The sequence below is a fragment of the Manis pentadactyla genome, chromosome 17 (assembly GCF_030020395.1).
Source record: "Manis pentadactyla isolate mManPen7 chromosome 17, mManPen7.hap1, whole genome shotgun sequence".
Classification (NCBI taxonomy): domain Eukaryota; kingdom Metazoa; phylum Chordata; class Mammalia; order Pholidota; family Manidae; genus Manis; species Manis pentadactyla.
In genome coordinates, this window is record NC_080035.1 from 14,973,557 (window position 1) to 14,993,883 (window position 20,327).

General features: G+C 38.0%; 1 protein-coding gene across 1 annotated transcript; it reads right to left on the reverse strand.

Annotated features, from left to right (window-relative positions):
* Window positions 1–18,362: 18,362 nt before the first annotated feature.
* Window positions 18,363–19,585, reverse strand: LOC118935795 (nicotinamide riboside kinase 1-like). Its single transcript, XM_036932394.2, has one exon. It carries the CDS (start codon window positions 19,399–19,401, stop codon window positions 18,805–18,807), a length of 597 nt encoding a protein of 198 aa, XP_036788289.2. The 5' UTR covers window positions 19,402–19,585; the 3' UTR covers window positions 18,363–18,804.
* Window positions 19,586–20,327: the final 742 nt, after the last annotated feature.

The window sequence follows — 20,327 nt, forward strand, 5'->3', positions numbered from 1 at the left end:
TGTGGTTACTATCTATTAACATAGATGTCACAGAATCATTGACTATGTTCTCCAGGCTGTACTAATGTCCATCCCCATGACCAACTTATATTGTGATTGCAAATTTTAATGGCTTTCTTTGTATAGAGGAGATGTCATAGGGCAATGTTTTCCTCTTACCTTATACATTAGTTAGAATCTAGGTGTGGTTATATGCACAGAAATCCTATAATTGTTTTATTAAGATAGAAGTTTCTCTTATAAAAATCCAGTCTGTTATGTTGGTTCCGATCTAAAAAGTCACTTGAGACCCAGGCTTTTCTCTTTTTCTTTTCTGCTATCTTAGGATATTGTCCTGATCCACATGGTCCACACTGGTTGACCTTCATGACCACACTCCAGCCGTTAGGAAGAGAGGAGGGGAAAGGGGAGGCCTTGAGCCTTTCCGGTAAGGGAAGTTGTGTACATCACTTGCAGTCATATGACATTGCCCAGATGTTACAGCTAACTGCAAGGGTGCCTAGAAGGGGTAGTCGTTATTCTGGGTCAACATATATATAGTTAAAATTCAGGGGTTCCTTCTTGTAGAATGGGGGAGAAAGGCTATAAGGTTATATACAATCTCTACCATGCCATCAGGCCAGATTTTATCACATGGCAGCCAAAATGATTACCAGTCCTCCCAAGACCCACATCTACCAGCTTAGAAATCCCAGAGGAAAAAGCAGTATTTTCAGATATCTCTGGCAGGTAATTTGGGGCGGACTTAGACTCTGCATATACAAATCAGGTCACCTATAATAGATGAAGGTGGGGATGGGAATGTTGAGGAAGACAGATAAGGAAATAACAACAATGAAGGGTAATAGTTCCTACTGTGGCAGACTCCAAGTTGGGACTGTTCAGGTTACAGCATGCATTTTGTTTTGACCTGGTTTTAGGGATATGAGGGGAAGCTGGAGATGGGAAACAAGTTAGTAATGTTGGTAAACATCAGATCTTGAGGCTTTGAATGGCATGCCAGGGAGTTGACTTGTTTCACATACAGTGCAGATTCATTGAGAATTTTTAAATAGGGACTTCACACGAATTTGTTTTATTGAGACTTCTGGATGTATCGACAGTGCGAGGCTGTGGGGGCAAGATCAGAGGACTGCTGTTGTAGCATGGGCAGTGAGACGACATGGTCCTCCACAGGGGCCATAGCTGTGCGCCTGATGAGGAAGAACCAACATAAGAGAAGTTACAGAGATTCCGCTGGACTTATAATTGTATTTTTGGGATGAGGGAGCTGGAAGGTGTATGAGAAGGGAAGGACTATAGGCTATTTCCCAAGTTTCTTGTTAAGATATTGTGCTAATGTATAGGCCAAACTTGTGTACCAAAGAGGACCTAAAATGAAAGATAAAAACCTGCTTCTGTCCATTCAGTCCAGAAGTGAGTTGTCAAGGGCTGGCAGGGTGGCTCTGCTCAGTAAGCTTCTTTGTGAGCCTAGGCTAGATCCTCCATCACCTTCCCTCCAACTCCTATTGAGTTAGCCCTCTGGGGCTAAGCGCACTCGCCAGAGCTACATCTTATGGCCTGCAGGAAAGCAGAAAGAAAGGAAATGGAGGGCAAAAAATTCCTTTTTAAAGGACTTTTATATCACTTTTGCCTTTTCTTCCCTGGAGAGGTCTTAATCATATCACCACATCCAGGTACAAGGCCGACTGGGAAATATTGCCGTTAGATGGGTAGCTTTGTGCCCAGCTGAAACTCAGGGGGCTTCTGTTGCTAAACAGATTAATGAACTATTATGTTTCAATAGACATGTCCCCATTTCCTGTGTTCAATTCACAACAAAGTGCAGGCTTTATTGTTATGAAGTTCATTTCTAGCATCCCTAATCCTCCATCCACTATAAATTCACATGAATTTATACTGGAAGTTAAATTCCATATAATGCTGAATAATGATTTTTCACAAACAAATGCACCTGAGTGCCTTGAACACACACCTGCATACACACATGAACACTACTTAATCCTTGCCCTAAGTCCTATCTCAGTCCAAGTATTCCTAGAAATGGCAGAAATTAAGCCTCCAGAGGGTCAGGATTCTCTCCCTAATGCCTAAGCTCTTTTCCAGTGCCCTCTCCTTGGGTACCTAGCGCCTTAGCTCTCTCACGCATCCCACACTCCAACAGCTCTCACTATTACTAACCAGGAACCATGACATGGGAGTCAAAGAGAGGTTAATGACCCCAGGGCAGTTCTAAAGCAATGAAGGATGGAAATTAGTAGATACATGCTTCAGCATCCCAATTTTAAGAAAGGGACAATTCTGAAATGTATTCTATATGGATCTTTAGATGGTCCCCTGCTGGGCTGAACCCCAGTCTCCCACAGTAGTAATCAACTCAGTGACACATCTTCCCTGTGTCACTTTCAGGATATGGCCAACCAGGTCACATCACAGAAATTTGAGTTGGTGGTTAAAAGGTCGTTTAGTGGTATTTTTGCAAGGAAGCTTCCATCTGAATGTTTGCTTGAGGGCAGAAGCCTGGTAAGAGTGGATCAGAATGCATTAGATGAAGTTTTAGTTAGACACCTGCCAACTATGGTGTTATCCCACTCTAAAGGGCTCAGGTAAATTCAAGCCTCACAGCCCTTCTTGTAACATGACAACAAAAAATGCCATGTCTTTACAAAAACTATGTTGCCAAAAATGTTGAACCTGAATCTAATTAAGCCATTAGAACAAACTTCCAGTTTACAGGAAAAACCATGACCAGAAAGATAAATTAAAAACACTGTGAAGAAGCAATCAGCCAAATCCAGAATGTGGACATTCAACAGGACAGCTGACACTAAGTCAACAAATCTTCCCTGGCGTGGTAAGATGTGAAAAAGTGGAGACAGCAAGCATGGGCTATTCTTTGGAAGGGAATGGGCAGTACGTAGCAAGGGAGAGAATACCTAGGTTCTGTTTTTGGTTGCTATGAATCTTAATTTAAACATGTTACTAGGATCAGGCATTAAGCCATTAGAAAGAACAATGAGGGGCTGGGCACAGAAGCTCCCAGGAAGGGAGGAGATGGACCAAAGCACAAGTGGCAGGATCACACTGGAACAGGAGCCAGGACCCTTCTGTCAAACCTGGAGGAAGGAGAGGGTTATATAGATGGAGATGAGTTTCTAGATACAGCTTTGGACTTCAGATAGCTTATACCACTAATCCTTAATCTTTCAATTAGGATACAAGGTTTTCTGCTGAAAGAAAGGGGGCAGCATGGGGAAGAATGCATGAGGAGAGGGTGAACCTACTCCTGGTAAGCTTCATGGGACCAGGAAGGATAGGGTGGACTTCACCTTTTTGTCTCTCATAACACCAAAGTGCCTTGAACACAGTTGAAAGGACATTTAAGATGAAACATTATTGTAAATTAGAACTGTGTGTATCCTAGATTTTAACAACATAAGATAAACTTTACCAAAATTTCTATTTTTTTAAATAATCTTAAATGGCCTGAAATACTGTAAATTGTTTTGATTGCTAGGTGATTCTTAATTTTTTTCTTGGTTAGAATCATAGAATATTAGAATCCACTTTTCTTACTTAAACCAGGACCTCAGTCTTCTCACGTAAACCCAAACAACTTTATATAATGTACCAGAGGTCACAGTGTTAGTTACCTACAACCAGAATTAGAACTGTGTTTCCTGTCTCTTAAATCAGAGCCCTTTCTAGTACACCCTCTTGTCTCCTGAGTAGCTTTTATGATGAAATTTACAGCGTTTTTTCAATGCATAGACCATCTGCAACATAGGACTTGGGAAGTAAAATCGCTATTATTCTGTTTGAGATTTATTTGGTCCTTCAATCTAGTTCTGATGCACTTAAGGCACTGAGTCAGGAATTTCTGCATCCCATCCTAAGAAATTCTGAACAAAGAGAGTCCCAGACTTGAAACAAAGCCATCTTAGCACAACTGGGAAAGGAAATGAAAATTTGGTTTTTGTTCAAAATAAAACCCAGGAAAACCACCAATGATCAAGTTATGTTTACATACATTTAGTATTTAATATTCTCTTTAGTGTATTATATTATGCTTGTATTTTTAGTATTATATTTGAGTATATTTTTAGTATTACTTTTACATTTCAGTTCAGATACAGTAATCTCAATGAGAACATTGAGCTAATTTAATGAATATCAAATTATTCTTACATTTAAATTCACAGTTATGATATTAAATATGTCAAGGTAATAATAAGGTGTACTTTCTCAAATACTACCTCTATTCTGTGCACTCACTGGATATCAGTTGAACGTATGTTTGAGGAGTAATAAAATAGTCCCTAAATTTGAATCAATTTGCACTGTAGTTCTAATTTAAAGAGAGTCATGTCATATTTTATTTCAAAATGTGATCTAAATTTGTCAAAAATTTGTGCATATTTATTATTATGAGATTCTTTTTTTTTATAGCTGGAATCAACCTTAAAGTTACCAATTCTATAATTCTTGAGGTCCTCAGAAATATCAAGGATTCTTAATATAGTCAGGTCCTGATTTTCTAGGACCTCAAGGCTTTTCTGTTCCCCACGTTGGGTGTCTACTGGCTTTGTTTGTGAATTTCAAAAGAAGGGAAAGGATGGAGAACTGGGATCAGCCAACTGTATTGCTTTTCAGTAGAATTGGAAGATTTGGAGAAAGGTGAGGCACAATCAAGTGTTTAAAATAAGATCTCTGTAAGATAGGTTCCTATTTACTTTTCTACATAGTGATCCAGTTTTCCCAGCACTATTTGTGGAAGTAACTATTCTTTCTCCACTGGGTGTTCTTGGCTCCCTTTTCAATTATTAGCTGATCATATATTTGGGGGTTTATTTCTGGGCTCTCTATTCTATTATATTGATCTATATGTCTATTTTATGCCAGTACCATATTGTTTTAATTACTATAGCTTTGCAGTGTAATTCAAAATCTGGATGTGTGCTTAACACCACTCACAAAAAGTAACTCAAAACGGATTAGATTTAAACATAAAACGTGATGCTGTGAAATTCTTACGTGTAAAAACAGGGAAGAAGTTTCTTGACACTGATCTTGGCAATTATATTTTTGGACTGATACCAACAGCGCAACAGTCAAGAAATTGGCCTACATCAAACTGAAAAGCTTCTAAACAGTGAAAGAAATAACAATATGAAAAGGTAATCTATGGAATGGAAGAAAATATTTGTGAACCATATATCAGATAAGGAGTTAATGTCAAAAATACATCAAGAACTCATACAACTCAATTACAAAAACAAGCAGTCTGATTTAAAAATGGGAAGAAAAACTGAATAGACGTTTTTCCAAAGAAGACATACAAATGGCCAATATGAAAAGATGCTCACTATCACTAATCATCAGGGAAATGCAAGTCAAAACCACAATGAGATTGTCATATCACATCTGGTAGAATGGTAATAATTGGAAAGACAAGCAATAACAGACGTTGGTGAGGATATGAAGCTTGAGCACCATTGGTTGGAATTAAGTTGGCACAGCCATATGGAAATCTGTATGGAGGTTCCTCAAGAAATTAAAAAAAACTACTCTATGATTCAGCAATCCCACCTCTGTATATAAAAAAAAATGGAACAGGACATCAAAAGGATATATGCAATCCCATGTTTATTGCAGCATCGTTCACATTGAGTTGTATCAATAGCCAAGATATAGATACAACCTAAATGTCTCCCAGTGGAAGAATGGATAAAGAAGATGGTATATCTATATATGTGTGTGTAATGGAATGGAATATTATTCAGCCATGAAGGAACTCCTGCCACTTGCAACACATGAATGAACCTTGAGGGCATTATGCTAAGTGACATAAGCCAAACAGAGAAAGACAAATACTGTATGGTATCACTTATACATGGGATCTAAAAAAGCCAAGCTCATAGAAAAGAGTAAAATGGTGGCTGCCAGGGACTGAGGGGAGAGAGAACTGGAGAGATGTTCTTAAAGAGTACAAAGCTGCAACTAGAAGATTAACAAGTCTTGGAGAGCAAATGTACAGCATAGTGATTATAGTCAATAGTACAATATTATAAACTTCAAAGTTGCTAAGAGACCCGACCTTAATTGTTCTCAACACAAAAAAGAAATGATAATTATGTGAAGTGATGGGATGTTAGCTATTGCTACAGTGGTAATCATATAGAAATATGTAAATATTCCAAATCAACAAGTTGTATACCTTAAATTTGCACACTGTTATATGTCAACAGCAACAAATAAAATAAAATATTGTGCTGCATTGGGGGACATAGTGGTATTATGTTGCATATGCAGGAGTTAACTGTGGGGGTCAAAATAGTACAAAATCCATCCTAAATTTAATGTTCCACATTACATTTTTTTTTTTTTTGGTCCAAAATGGGCACTCATTTGATAAGGTCATTTTGAAGAGCCATCATAGAGCATTTCATAGACTCTTTGTAGAGACTTATATTTTTGGTTAAATGTACTAAATTTGGTCAGGACTGGGAGCAGGCATTCTTGAGGGACACTGTGTCTTTATTTTCTGTGCAACTTTTCTGTGCCTGGTCATTTTTCCTGATAAAATAAAATAATAATAAACAAAATTGTGTCTGTGGAATCTAGGCTTCCATGGATTTCACTTACCCAAAGCCTTTTTTATAGCTGAGGCAACCATTGGCCTCTTTTTGATGAACACGTACTAATAATATCTCTAAAGCAAGAATTTCTCTAAATATGTAAATTCTTCTAAATTCCTCTAAGTATGTAAATTCCTCAGATCTTGCAATATATAAAACAATTTTTAAAATCACTGTACATTGTGTCTATTTTGCCTTGAATGTATGACAAAATTAAGTTAAATACTTTGGAATAGCATGCTGGGGACATACTTTATGAACTGAAGTGGGAAATTTTTCTCAGAATCAACAGTTAAGATATTGGACCTCTGAATATCTGATTTTTATTCTTTGTTATATGAAGGGTAAGAAATATACTGTATTCAGTTTTAACAAAGTTTCAACATGTTCTGCAGCACCTTCGTAGAGCTCTGCTTATCCCAGGATCAGTCATACACACATATTTTTTTAAACACCCATATTTCTGCAATTCAATATTAAAAGAATACCAAAAGGACAGGCAGCAAGATGGTGGCGTGAGTAGAGCAGTGGAAATCTCCTCCCAAAACCACATATATTTTTGAAAATACAACAAAAACAACTCTCCGACAAAGAGAGACAGGAAGATACAGGACAACATCCAGACCACAACCACACCTGCAAGAACCCAGCGCCTGGCGAAGTGGGTAAGATACAAGCCCCAGCCTCGCGGAACCCGAGTGCCCCTCCCCCCAGCTCCCGGCGGGAGGAGAGGAGTCGGAGTGGGGAGGGAGAGGGACCCCAGGACTGTTAAACACCCAGCCCTAGCCATCCGCACCAGAGCACAGACACAGTGTGTGCGTGGGGTGCTAAAAACTAGGGAAACAGGACAGTAAGACCTGTGAGCAGGTCCCCACAGCTGGTGCCCCGGGGACAAAGAAAAGCAAGTACTTTTTGAAAGTCTTAAAGGGACAGGGACCCCACCACTGGATGGAAGCATCTCAGGACACTTAGCCCAGCAGCTGGGAATCCTGGGGAACTCTGGACACCCTAACCCCCTGTGCAGCAGGGCAGCTCAGAAGCCCCTCATGGAGATAAACAGCCTCCTGGCTGTTTCCCCTCCAATGTGGCTCCACCATATCGGAGCAGCAGTCCGAGGCAAGCCACCCCGACAGCATCTACGGAGCTAAACTCCATAGCCGCCCGGCAGGAATCAGAGGCCCCGTCTGAGCGCAGCTGCCCAGCACAAGCAGCTAGAGGTCACTGTTCTCCCAGGAGAGGAGGGCCACAAACCAACAAGAAGGGATGTTCTCCCAGCCATCACTCGCCCCAGCTCCGCAAACTATCTCTATTACCACGAAAAGGCAGAATCTGAGACAGACAAAAATCACAGAGGCAACACCTGAGAAGGAGATAGACCTAACCAGTCTTCCTGAAAAAGAATTCAAAATAAAAATCACAAGCATGCAGACGGAGATACAGAGAAATATACAAGAGCTAAAGGATGACGTCCGAAGGGAGATTACAGAAGTGAAACTATCTCTGGAAGCATTTATAAGCAGAATGGAGATGCAAGAGGCCATGGATGGAATAGAAACCAGAGAACAGGAACGCATAGAAGCTGATGCAGAGAGAGATAAAAGGATCTCCAGGAATGAAACAATATTAAGAGAACTGTGTGACAAATCCAAAAGGAACAATATCCACATTATAGGGGTACCAGAAGAAGAAGAGAGAGAAAAAGGGATAGAAAGTGTCTTTGAAGAAATAATTGCTGAGAACTTCCCCAAACTGGGGGAGGAAATAGTTGCTCAGACTCCAGAAGTACACAGAACTCCCAACAGAAAGGACCCAAAGAGGACAACACCAAGACACATAATAATTAAAATGGCAAAGATCAAGGACAAGGAAAGAGTATTAAAGGCAGCGAGAGAGAGAAGGTCAGCTACAAAGGAAAACCCATCAGGCTATCATCAGACTTCTCAACAGAAACCCTACAGGCCAGAAGAGAATGGCATGATATATTTAATGCAATGAAACAGAAGGGTCTTGAACCAAGGATACTGTATCCAGCATGATTATCATTTAAATATGAAGGAGGGATTAAACAATTTCCAGACAAGCAAAAGTTGAGGGAATTTGCCTCCCAAAAACCACCTCTACAGGGTATTCTAGAGGGACTGCTCTAGACGGGAGCACTCCTAAAAAGAGCACAGAACAAAACACCCAACATATGAAGAATGGAGGAGGAGGAGGAATAAAAAGGGAGAGAAATAATCATCAGGATGCATTTATAATAGCTCAATAAGTGAGTTAAGTTAGGCAGTAAGGTAGTAAAGAAGCTAACCTTGAACCTTTGGTAACCACAAATCTAAAGCCTGCAATGGCAATAAGTAAATGGACTGAATGCACCAATCAAAAGACACAGAGTAATAGAATGGATAAAAAAGCAAGACCCATCTATATGCTGCTTACAAGAGACTCACCTCAAACCCAAAGACATTAACAGACTAAAAGTCAAGGGGTGGAAAAAGATATTTCATGCAAAGGGAGAAAAAAGCAGGTGTTGCAATACTACTATCAGACAAAATAGACTTCAAAACAAAGAAAGTAAAAAGAGATAAAGAAAGATACTACACAATGAAAAAGGGCTCAGTCCAACAAGAAGATATAAGCATTATAAATATATATGCACCCAACACAGGAGCATCAATATATGTGAAACAAATACTAACAGAATTAAAGGAGGAAATAGAATGCAATGCATTCATTTTGGGAGAATTTAACACACCACTCACTCCAAAGGACAGATCCACCAGACAGAAAATAAGTAAGGACACAGAGGCACTGAACAACACATTAGAACAGATGGACCTAATAGACATCTACAGAACTCTACATCCAAAAGCAACAGGATACACATTCTTCTCAAGTGCACATGGAACTTTCTCCAGAATAGACCACATACTAGGCCACAAAAAGAGCTTCAGTAAATTCCAAAAGATTGAAATCCTACCAATCAACTTTTCAGACCACAAAGGTATAAAACTAGAAATAAATTGTACAAAGAAAGCAAAAAGGCCCACAAACACATGGAGGCTTAACAGCATGCTCCTAATAATCAATGGATCAATGACCAAATTAAAATGGAGATCCAGCAATATATGGAAACAAATGACAACAACAACACAAAGCCCCAACTTTGGTGGGACGCAGCAAAAGCAGTCTTAAGAGGAAAGTATATAGCAGTCCAGGCATATTTAAAGAAGGAAGAACAATCCCAAATGAATAGTCTAATGTCACAATTATCAAAACTGAAAAAAAAGGGACTAAGGTCAGCAGATGAAGGGACATAGTAAAGGTCAGAGAAGAAATCAATAAAATTGAGAAGAATAAAACAACAGAAAAAATCAATGAAACCAAGAGCTGTTTCTTCGAGAAAATAAACAAAATAGATAAGCCTCTAGCCAGATTTATTAAGAAGAAAAGAAAGTCAACACAAATCAACAGTATCAGAAATGAGAAAGGAAAAATCACGACGGACCCCACAGAAATACAAAGAATTATTAGAGAATACTATGAAAACCTATATGCTAACAAACTGGAAAACATAGGAGAAATGGACAACTTCCTAGAAAAATACAACCTTCCAAGACTGACCCAGAAAGAAACAGAAAATCTAAACAGAGCAATTACCAGCAATGAAATTGAAGCAGTAATCAAAAAACTACCAAAGAACAAAACCCCCGGGCCAGATGGATTTACTTCAGAATTTTGTCAGACATACAGAGAAGACATAATACCCATTCTCCTTAAAGTTTTCCAAAAAATAGAAGAGGAGGGAGTACTCACAAACTCATTCTATGAAGCCAACATCATCCTAATAGCAAAACCAGGCAAAGACCCTACCAAAAAAGAAAACTACAGACCAATATCCCTGATGAACGTAGATGCAAAAATGCTCAACAAAATATTAGCAAACCGAATTCAAAAATACATCAAAAGGATCATACACCATGACCAAGTGGGATTCATCCCAGGGATGCAAGTATGGTACAACATTCGAAAATCCATCAACGTCATCCACCACATCAACAAAAAGAAGGACAAAAACCACATGATCATCTCCATAGATGCTGAAAAAGCATTCGACAAAATTCAACATCCATTCATGATAAAAACTCTCAACAAAAGGGTATACAGGGCAAGTACCTCAACATAATAAAGGCCATATATGATAAACCCACAGCTAACATCATACTGAACAGTGAGAGGCTGAAAGCTTTTCCTCTGAGATCGGGAACAAGACAGGGATGTGCACTCTCCCCACTGTTATTCAACGTAGTACTGGAGGTCCTAGCCAAAGCAATTAGACAAAACAAAGAAATACAAGGAATCCAGAATGGTAAAGAAGAAGTCAAACTGTCATTATTAGCAGATGACATGATATTGTACATAAAAAACCCTAAAGACTCCACTGCAAAACTACTAGAACTAATATCAGAATTCAGCAAAGTTGCATGATACAAAATTAACACACAGTAATCTGTGGCTTTCCTATACACTAACAATGAACCAATAGAAAGAGAAGTCAGAAAAACAATTTCATTCACAATAGCATCAAAAAGAATAAAATACCTAGAAATAAATCTAACCAAGGAAGTGAAAGACCTATACCCTGAAGACTACAAGACACTCTTAAGAGAAATTAAAGAGGTCACTAAGAAATGGAAACTCATCCCATGCTCCTGGCTGGGAAGAATTAATATCATCAAAATGGCCATCCTGCCCAAAGCAACATACAGATTTGATGCAATCCCTATCAAATTACCAACAACATTCTTCAATGAACTGGAACAAATAGTTCAAAAATTCATATGGAACCACCAAAGATGCCAAACAGCCAAAGCAATTCTGAGAAGGAAGAATAAAGTGGGGGGGATCTCACTCCCCAACTTCAAGCTCTACTACAAAGCCACAGTAATCAAGACAATTTGGTACTGGCACAAGAACAGAGCCATAGACCAGTGGAACAGAATAGAGACTCCAAACATTAATGCAAACATATATGGTCAATTAATATATGATAAAGAAGCCATGGACATACAATGGGGGAAATGACAGTCTCTTCAACAGATGGTGCTGGCAAAACTGGACAGCTACATGTAAGAGAATAAAACTGGATCACTGTCTAACCACATACACAAAAGTAAATTCGAAATGGATCAAAGACCTGAATGTAAGTCATGAAACCATAAAACTCTTAGAAAAAAACATAGGCAAAAATCTCATGGACATAAACATGAGTGACTTCTTCATGAACATATCTCCCTGGGCAAAGGAAACAAAAGCAAAAATGAACAAGTGGGACTATATCAAGTTAAAATCTTCTGTACAGCAAAGGACACCATGAATAGAACAAAAAGGTATCCTACAGTATGGGAGAACATATTCATAAATGACAGATCTGATAAAGGGCTGACATCCAAAATATATAAAGAGCTCACGCATCTCAACAAACAAAAAGCAAGTAATCCAAGTAAAAATGGGCAGAGGAGCTGAAAAGACAGTTCTCTAAAGAAGAAATTCAGATGGCCAACAGAGACATGAAAAGATGCTCCGCATCGCTTGTCATCAGAGAAATGCAAATTAAAACCACAATGAGATATCACCTCACACCAGTAAGGATTGCCATCATGGAGAAGACAAACAACAACAAATGTTGGTGAGGTTGTGGAGAAAGGGGAACCCTCCTACACTGCTTGTGGGAATGTAACCTAGTTCAACCATTGTGGAAAGCAGTATGGAGGTTCCTCAAAATGCTCAAAATAGAAATACCATTTGACCCAGGAATTCCACTCCTAGGAATTTACCCTAAGAATGCAGCAGCCCAGTTTGAAAAAGACAGATGCACCCCTATGTTTATCACTGCACTGTTTACAATAGCCAAGATATGGAAGCAACCTAAGTGTCCATCAGTAGATGAATGGATAAAGAAGATGCAGTACATATACACAATGGAATATTATGCAGCCATAAGAAAAAAACAGATCCTACCATTCACAACAACATGGATGGAGCTAGAGGGTATTATGCTCAGTGAAATAAGCCAGGTGAAGAAAGACAAGTACCAAATGATTTCACTCATCTGTGGAGTATAAGAACAAAGGAAAACTGAAGAAACAAAACAGCAGCAGAATCACAGAACCCGAGAATGGACTAACAGTTACCAAAGGGAAAGGGACTGGGGAGGATGGGTGGGATGGGAGGGATAAGGGCGGGGGAAAAAGAAAGGGGGCATTACGATTAGCATGTATAATGTGGGGGGGGCACGGGGAGGGCTGTGCAACACAGAGAAGACAAGTAGGGATTTTACAGCATCTTACTACCCTGATCAACAGTGACTGTGAAGGGGTATGTGGGGAGGACTTGGTGAAGGGGGGAGCCTAGCAAACATAATGTTCTTTATGTAATTGTAGATTAATGATACCAAAAAAAAAAAAATACCAAAAGTCAGGTGGAGAAAGGCAAATACCATCTACGTTCACTTATTTGTGGAATATAAAAACAAAGTAAAACAGAAGGAGCAAAACAGCTGTAGACCCATAGACACTGAGAAGTGACTAGTTGTTACCAAGGGGGAGGGATTGAGGGGAGGGGAAGAAAGGCATAATAATTTGCAATCACAATATTAGTTGATGATGGGGACTGTTGAACTACTGTGCTGTACATTTGAAAGCAGCATAAGCTGCCTCACCTATGAAATTTCAAATTTCAGGAAGGGGTGCCTCTCAGAAGTCTGGCTACATACCAATCTTCCAGCATTATATGTGCCTGAGTCATTTTTGCTGTGCTGAGTGAAAAATAGCATATCTGCCCCTCAATTAAAGTCCAGCTCATTAGCTAAAATAATCTATTCAAAACTTGTTTGCCTAGTTCCTGCACGGACTTCACATTAATCAGAATATCCTTGTACAATCAAGATACACATATAGTATCATTTTGTGTATTTATGAAAGCCTCAAAAGAGCTGCAGGAGAATATTTTGAATAATTGTTTCTCTCAACTCTGTGACATAAATCTCATCATTACAAGTTCCATTACGAGCAACCATGCTCTTTTGCTTTAAATGTTTTTAAATTTTGAGATTATTGTACATTTACATACAGTTGTAATTATATATAGAGATCTTATAACTCTTCACTTAGTCTCCCCCAAGTGCTAAAATTTTGTTTATAGTACAATATCACAGCCAAGAAACTGACTTTGATAGAAATTATTGGTATTCACATATCACACTTTTACAACCACTCCTTTGTTTATGTATATTTAATAAAATTAGAACACCAGTACAATCAAGATACAAAACAGTTCTTTCACAAATACCCCTGTGCTATCTATGCTTTTATAACTACAGCGTTTTCCTTCCTCACTTCCCTAGCCTTCCAACCCCTAGTGTGTAATCAATCTATGCAATAGTTTTTATTTAAAGAATATTATATAAACGGACTCATACAGTATGTAACCTTTTGAGATCATTTTTTTTACTCAGCATAATTCCCTTTAGATTTATCCATGTTATCCTGTATATCAGGAATTCACATCTGGATGTAGACATTCCAAATGGTGCAATAACAATCCCCACCATAAATCTGCTTCTCCATAAAAGCAATGAGAACATTAGCAAAGCCTCTGAGAACAAACTTATTAGAACTCTGGAAATCAGCTAAAAGCTTGGAACATTCCAAGAAGTGTTTATTCAAGAAAAACAACTGCATCTTGGTGAGAAGTGTAAGCCTTGTGGTGTTTTAGCATGCCTTATTCCATCCCTCTCTTCCCAGCTCCATGGGAGCCTTGAATTTCAACAGCTTCACAAGTAGAGTAGCTGTGAAGAACAACAGTTTAGCATCCCCTTAAAGGGAATGTCAAATGGCGCAGTTGCTTTCGAAAACAGGTTGCAGTTCTCCAAAAAGTTAAATGTGAGTTACCATATGACCCAGCAATTCCGCTCCTAAGTATACCCAAGAGATTTGAAAACATTGGATTTGGAGCGCCCTGAAAACCAGGTCCCCAGAGAATTGTCCCTAGTCGACTTGTCTGATAGCTCACTTAAAAGCCACATCATCAGGACTTGTCTTTATTGAACCTATTTCAGAGTACACTCTGAAAACAGCTTGACATACAGAACATCTGTCAAAGAAGAAAGGAAGGAAGGAAGGAAGAGAAATCACTGGCAAAGCAAAGAAAAAAATAAATAAATCGGACTTAATCAAAATTAAACTTTTGAAAGGAGAGAGAAATCACTGGCACAACAATAGAAGAAAAATTGATAAATTTGACAATCAAAATTAAACATTTGTGCTTCATATGATAGCATCAATCAAATGAAAAGAAAGCCCATGGAAGAGGAAAAATATTGACACATCTTATATCTGATAAGGGACTTGTGTCTAGAATATATAAAGAACCCAAACAATTCAAAAATAAAAATACAGATAACCCAATTGGAAATGGAAAAGAATTTTACAGACATTTCTTGAAAGAAGGTATGCACATGGCCAATAAGCACATGAAAAGATGCTTAACACCAATAGTCATTAGGGAAATGTAAGTCAACATCACAAAGCCACTGCACAACTACTTGGATTGCTATTATCACAAAGAAAACAAAATAAAACAAATAACGCCTCCAACAAAAACTAGAAAATAACAAGTGTTGACAAGGATATGAAAAAATTGAAACCCTCATACCCTTAAAGGGAATGTCAAATGGTGCAGTTGCTTTTGAAAACAGGTTGCAGTTCCCCAAAAAGTTAAATATGAGTTACCATATGACCCAGCAATTCCACTCCTAAGTATATATACCCAAGAGATTTGAAAATTTACATCCAGAAAAAACTGGTACACAAATGTTCGTGGCAGCAATTTTAAAACTGCCAAAAAGTAGGGAAAAACCAGAAGTCCATTGATTGTAAATGGAGTCAATATCAATGCAGTGGAATATTATTTGGCCATACATAAGACTAGAGCTCTCACACATGCTACAACATGGATGAACTTTGAAGACATGTTAAGTGAAAGAAGCCAGACACAGAAGGACATGTATTCTATGATTCCATTTGTATGAAATACCTAGAATAGGAAAATTCATAGGACTGGGGGGCTAAGCAAATGGAGGGTTAGGAGAAAAGGGATAGTGACTGCTGTAAGTATAGGGTTTCTTCTGGGGGCAGAGAAAATGTTTTGGAATTGGTGGTGATTGATGTACAATTATCTAAATTGTTTAGCTATCTAGTTTTTATATCATGATTGTAGTAAAAAAAGTGAATTTTAAACTTTATAAAGATGAACTCATAGTATGTAAACTTATATCTCAATAAAGCTATTATTTTTAAAAACATAGTTGTTTTCCTTTTCATTGCTGAGGAGTATTTCATGGAATGTATGTACCAGTTGTCTAACCATTCACCCACTGAAGGACATTTAGATCTGTTTCCAGTTTGGGGCTCTTATGAATAAAGCAGTGATTGTTTGCTATAAAAGAGTATCCATTTTAAAAATACACAAACAATGATTATTTTCATGCTGAATCCACCCGGTTTGAGGGGAATTCAAGCCAAAATAATAATAATAGTAATAGTAGTTGTTGTGTTTCTTAAAGTATTTTTATTAATGAAGACTGTAAGACTTCATTATTCCTTCACATTCTTTATTCCTTCACTTTACTAAAGCTCAAAGCACTTTGAAGTTAAGATTTATAATATATCCATATTCTATACCGGAACAGCCATTCTCTGCTTTGTCCAATATCAGGGCCCATTGTTTTATTTCCTGTAAGGCCTTCTTCATATGCTAGAATTATTTAGCATATTGATTGATTTACTCTTTATTCTCTGTCTCCTCTACTAGAATGTGTACTCTACCGTAAGAGGGCCTATGTCTATCTTTTTCACCAGTTCCCAGCATAGTGCCAGACATGGAGTTGGTACTCATGAAAGAAGAAATACATGAATCTGTTCGGTGCTTGTTTGTATTTATATGACAAATACCTGCATTTATAGATCTCATCGTTTAGTGAATTATCTATCTTTAAGGAAGAGCTATTATTGCACCATTTTTTTCTGGTTGTTATAGCAACCTACTGGCCTCCAGAGCTACAAGGTAATTCTGATGCATTTATTTTCCCAGAAGATCAAACAGGATTTTCAATTATGAAATAATGATGCTATTATAAATCACATTTCTCACACCATGCAAGGGAATTATGAGTTTTTTTCTTTACCTCTTATGAAGATGGCAGAGAATTAGGAAGGAAACAAATCTGTTCAAACCAATATATGCTAGGAAAAGCAAACAGAAGAAAGCAGTATGACACACATCTCCAGTCTTAACCCTTTCATATTTCCTCCAAGTTCTCCACCTTTCCCTAAGCATCTGTGAATTTGCCTGAGTTTTCTAACCAATTGCTATGGAAGTTTTGAAAGGTAATTGCTACAAAACAAACTCTAAAGAGCTCTTTTATAGCCTATTTTTTCTCTTTTTCTTCTCATTGCCTGTTACAGTCTTACAAAAATTGAAATTTGCTCTGAAAGGTCCAATATAAGGTATTTCTCTATCCCTTCCCCAACCCCCTCACATTTTAGGGACAGGAACTGAAAAAAGTTTTTATTAAACTGTGTTAATCAACATGGAAAACTCATTTCTATAAGTTCAATAAACCAGGATTTATCTGGGCCATTCAACCAACCATATATGTAGTTTTTAAGGGCAGTGTCTATTTTCTGATGTGAATACTCTAAGAAGATTTTATATGTATGGTATGCTGCATTTTCCCTTCTGTAGGTTTTGGTCACACACAGGAGGAAGAGTCAGTGACCATCCAGTTCCGAGGTAGATCCTATACTAAATAGTTCATTATTACCCTCATCTGTGCTGTTCTGAATGATTTTCTAATACATAAGGGTTGTAGTACTCACAAGTAAACTGTCCCATAACCTTATCTAATTGAAGTTATATTGCAGTTAGCTTATCTAATTACAAAAGCAGTAATGGCTTCAATACATTCAGCCATCTTCAATAATATATATACACTGGGAATGCTATCAAGAGGAAAAAGAGAAAGATAAAAAGGGGCAGTGCTGTGTGTAGTGTCAAGATTAAAGTTACTGTTTCAAGAACCCCTGGGGCATTTTGATATACACATTAGTAAGAACTTCATTTTAGTCTTCTAGAAATCTCTATGATTTTTAACTTTTTAAAATAAACAGTGAATCGTACCCAACATTAGATCAGATGTAAAACCTTTGAGACAGCTAAATCTAGATATCTGTCTATTGATAAAAATTGAAAATGGTCCACTCAAATAGAAGGCTTTTTTCCAGGAGAAGATCAGATGTCCAGCCACAAAGATCTTGCAACGATTGATTAATAGAGTCATTGTATCCCAGGTCTAATTCCCTCCTTTAGGAGCTTGGATATTCAGTTATTACTATACCTTGATGTGGTTGGGTTTGGATGCTGAATCAGATTAACCAAACCAAATCAAATGTTCAGAAGCCATAATACTGATATATTAACTTAGAATCACAAAATATAACTTTCAAGTACACTAGATAGATACTGGCAATTCCTGATTAGCACATATTCTTGTCTAATCTTTTTTTTTTTTTTTTGTAGTGAATTGTTGATTTATTCAATGTGACTTCTACTCCTGGTATGCCATTATTTGTAGGAGGTGGGCATTGGTATGGGCATTCTATTCAAAAATAGAAAAATATCATAGTGCATTGTATATAGGACAAATACTTTGTGAATACACAAATAATCATATATGCATACACACACATACACAAACAATAGATTACACACATACTGGATGGTGATATAAACCTTATTTCTTACTTGTGGGTTCCATTCAGAAAAATTTGATAATCATTGGTCTGAGGAATTGACTCACTGTTTGTAAGCTATGCTGTATCTGTACTCTCCCTAGAGTGAGAACAATCATTAGGGTAAATTTCTATCTATTGGCATAGATAATTATTTACTGTTCCACATGTTGGGGAAATCATGTTTGACCAAAGAAACATAGAAACAAAATAACAGCTATCATCATACCAAAGTACATTATGTATCTTGGTGAAGGTTCTTGAATATATTCTTTCAAGTTTTCTAATTCACTCCAGGAAAGATTCAGTGCCCTCCATCATTATGCTGTTACTTGCAAACACTTTTGCTTTGCTAGTTCTTGTAACAGATCTTCATACACTTGTGAAAAGAGGTCCTCTTCAGATTTTGTTCCGTCTAGGTAAACAATTTCCCACGGGATGTCCTCTACTTCTTGTCTGTGCTTTAGGCACATGGGCCACACGTGGCCATCGAAGTACCCTGGGACATCTGGCGGCTCGTAGACCCTCGTACTCCTCCTCCTCTTACATTCTTCATATGGAGTGGTCAGAAAGTAGCTTCTACTCCATAGACTGTCAAGTGGCTTATAATTAAAGAGAAGGAAACCTTCGATGATTAATACGGAAATTTCCTCAGTGCTTCTCCCATCTTCTACCAGAGAGTGTCTTGGACTTTCCATCCAGCAAGAAATGGCGGACATCATTTTTTCCATGTTGAGCGCCTCAAGCACATCATACTGCAGAAATCCATTTTTATCTATCTCTACCTCAGACTCTGGCTTAAAGAAATCATCCTGAGATATGACACTGCAGTTTTGGAGGTGTTTCTGCAAATTCATAGCCAATGCTGTCTTCCCACCATTTGTCACACCACCGATTCCAATGACAAATGTTTTCATAATTAGCTTTGAAAATCACGTCTTCCGGGGGCCAATTCCAAGTCCTCCAGGCAGAGGCGAGGGCCCGGCGTGCGCCTGTCACGCACCGCACCCGAGACGCCCGCAGCCCCTTCCTCCTCGCCCCTGCCCGTCCCAGGCGATCCGGAGGAGGTCGTCAACCCAGGCCTCTGTCCCACGCGGGCCGGCCGCGCGGCTTGGCTCCTGAAACCATGGAAAACAGAGAGCAGTGGCACACGCATTCTTTTAGTAATAAAAGAACTATCAACTGTAAATAAAGCCCACATCCTGCAAAACCATCCTCCAGGAATGAAGGGAAAATGAAGATATTCTCAGATGAATGAAAATAAAATAACTTGTTGCTAGTAGATCCATCCTTAAAGATTGGAAAGGAACTGATAAAACAAAGTATCTTGTAAATAGTACAGGACCAACAGAAAAAGCAAAAATATGAATACACACAAAAGCATATTTTATTAATCATATAATGGGGTATTTTATAAGTCATGGCTTTTATAATTCATATTTGATGATTTAAAAAATCATACTACCTGATATTCAAGACAGTGATGATTAAGAGTAGGGAAGGCAAAGAGACCTAAGTGGAAGTGAGGTTTCCACACTTTCCTCAAAATGGTAAAATGTTGAATACTGTGATAAGTTACTTATGTATATTTTAATACTAAAGCAACCACTAAAATAATACAAAGAAATGCACTAAAAAAATATTACAACTAGATACAGATGAATCCCCCCAAATTTCAAGTAACCCACAGGAAGGCAAGAAAAAAAGGAAAAGAACAAAAACCAGAGGAAACAAAGAAAAAATTAATAATAAAAGGTGAAACTTAAATGCTAGCATATCAATGGTCATCTTAAATGTAAATAGTCAGAATACACCAACAAAAAGAAAGATAAGCAGAGTGTAT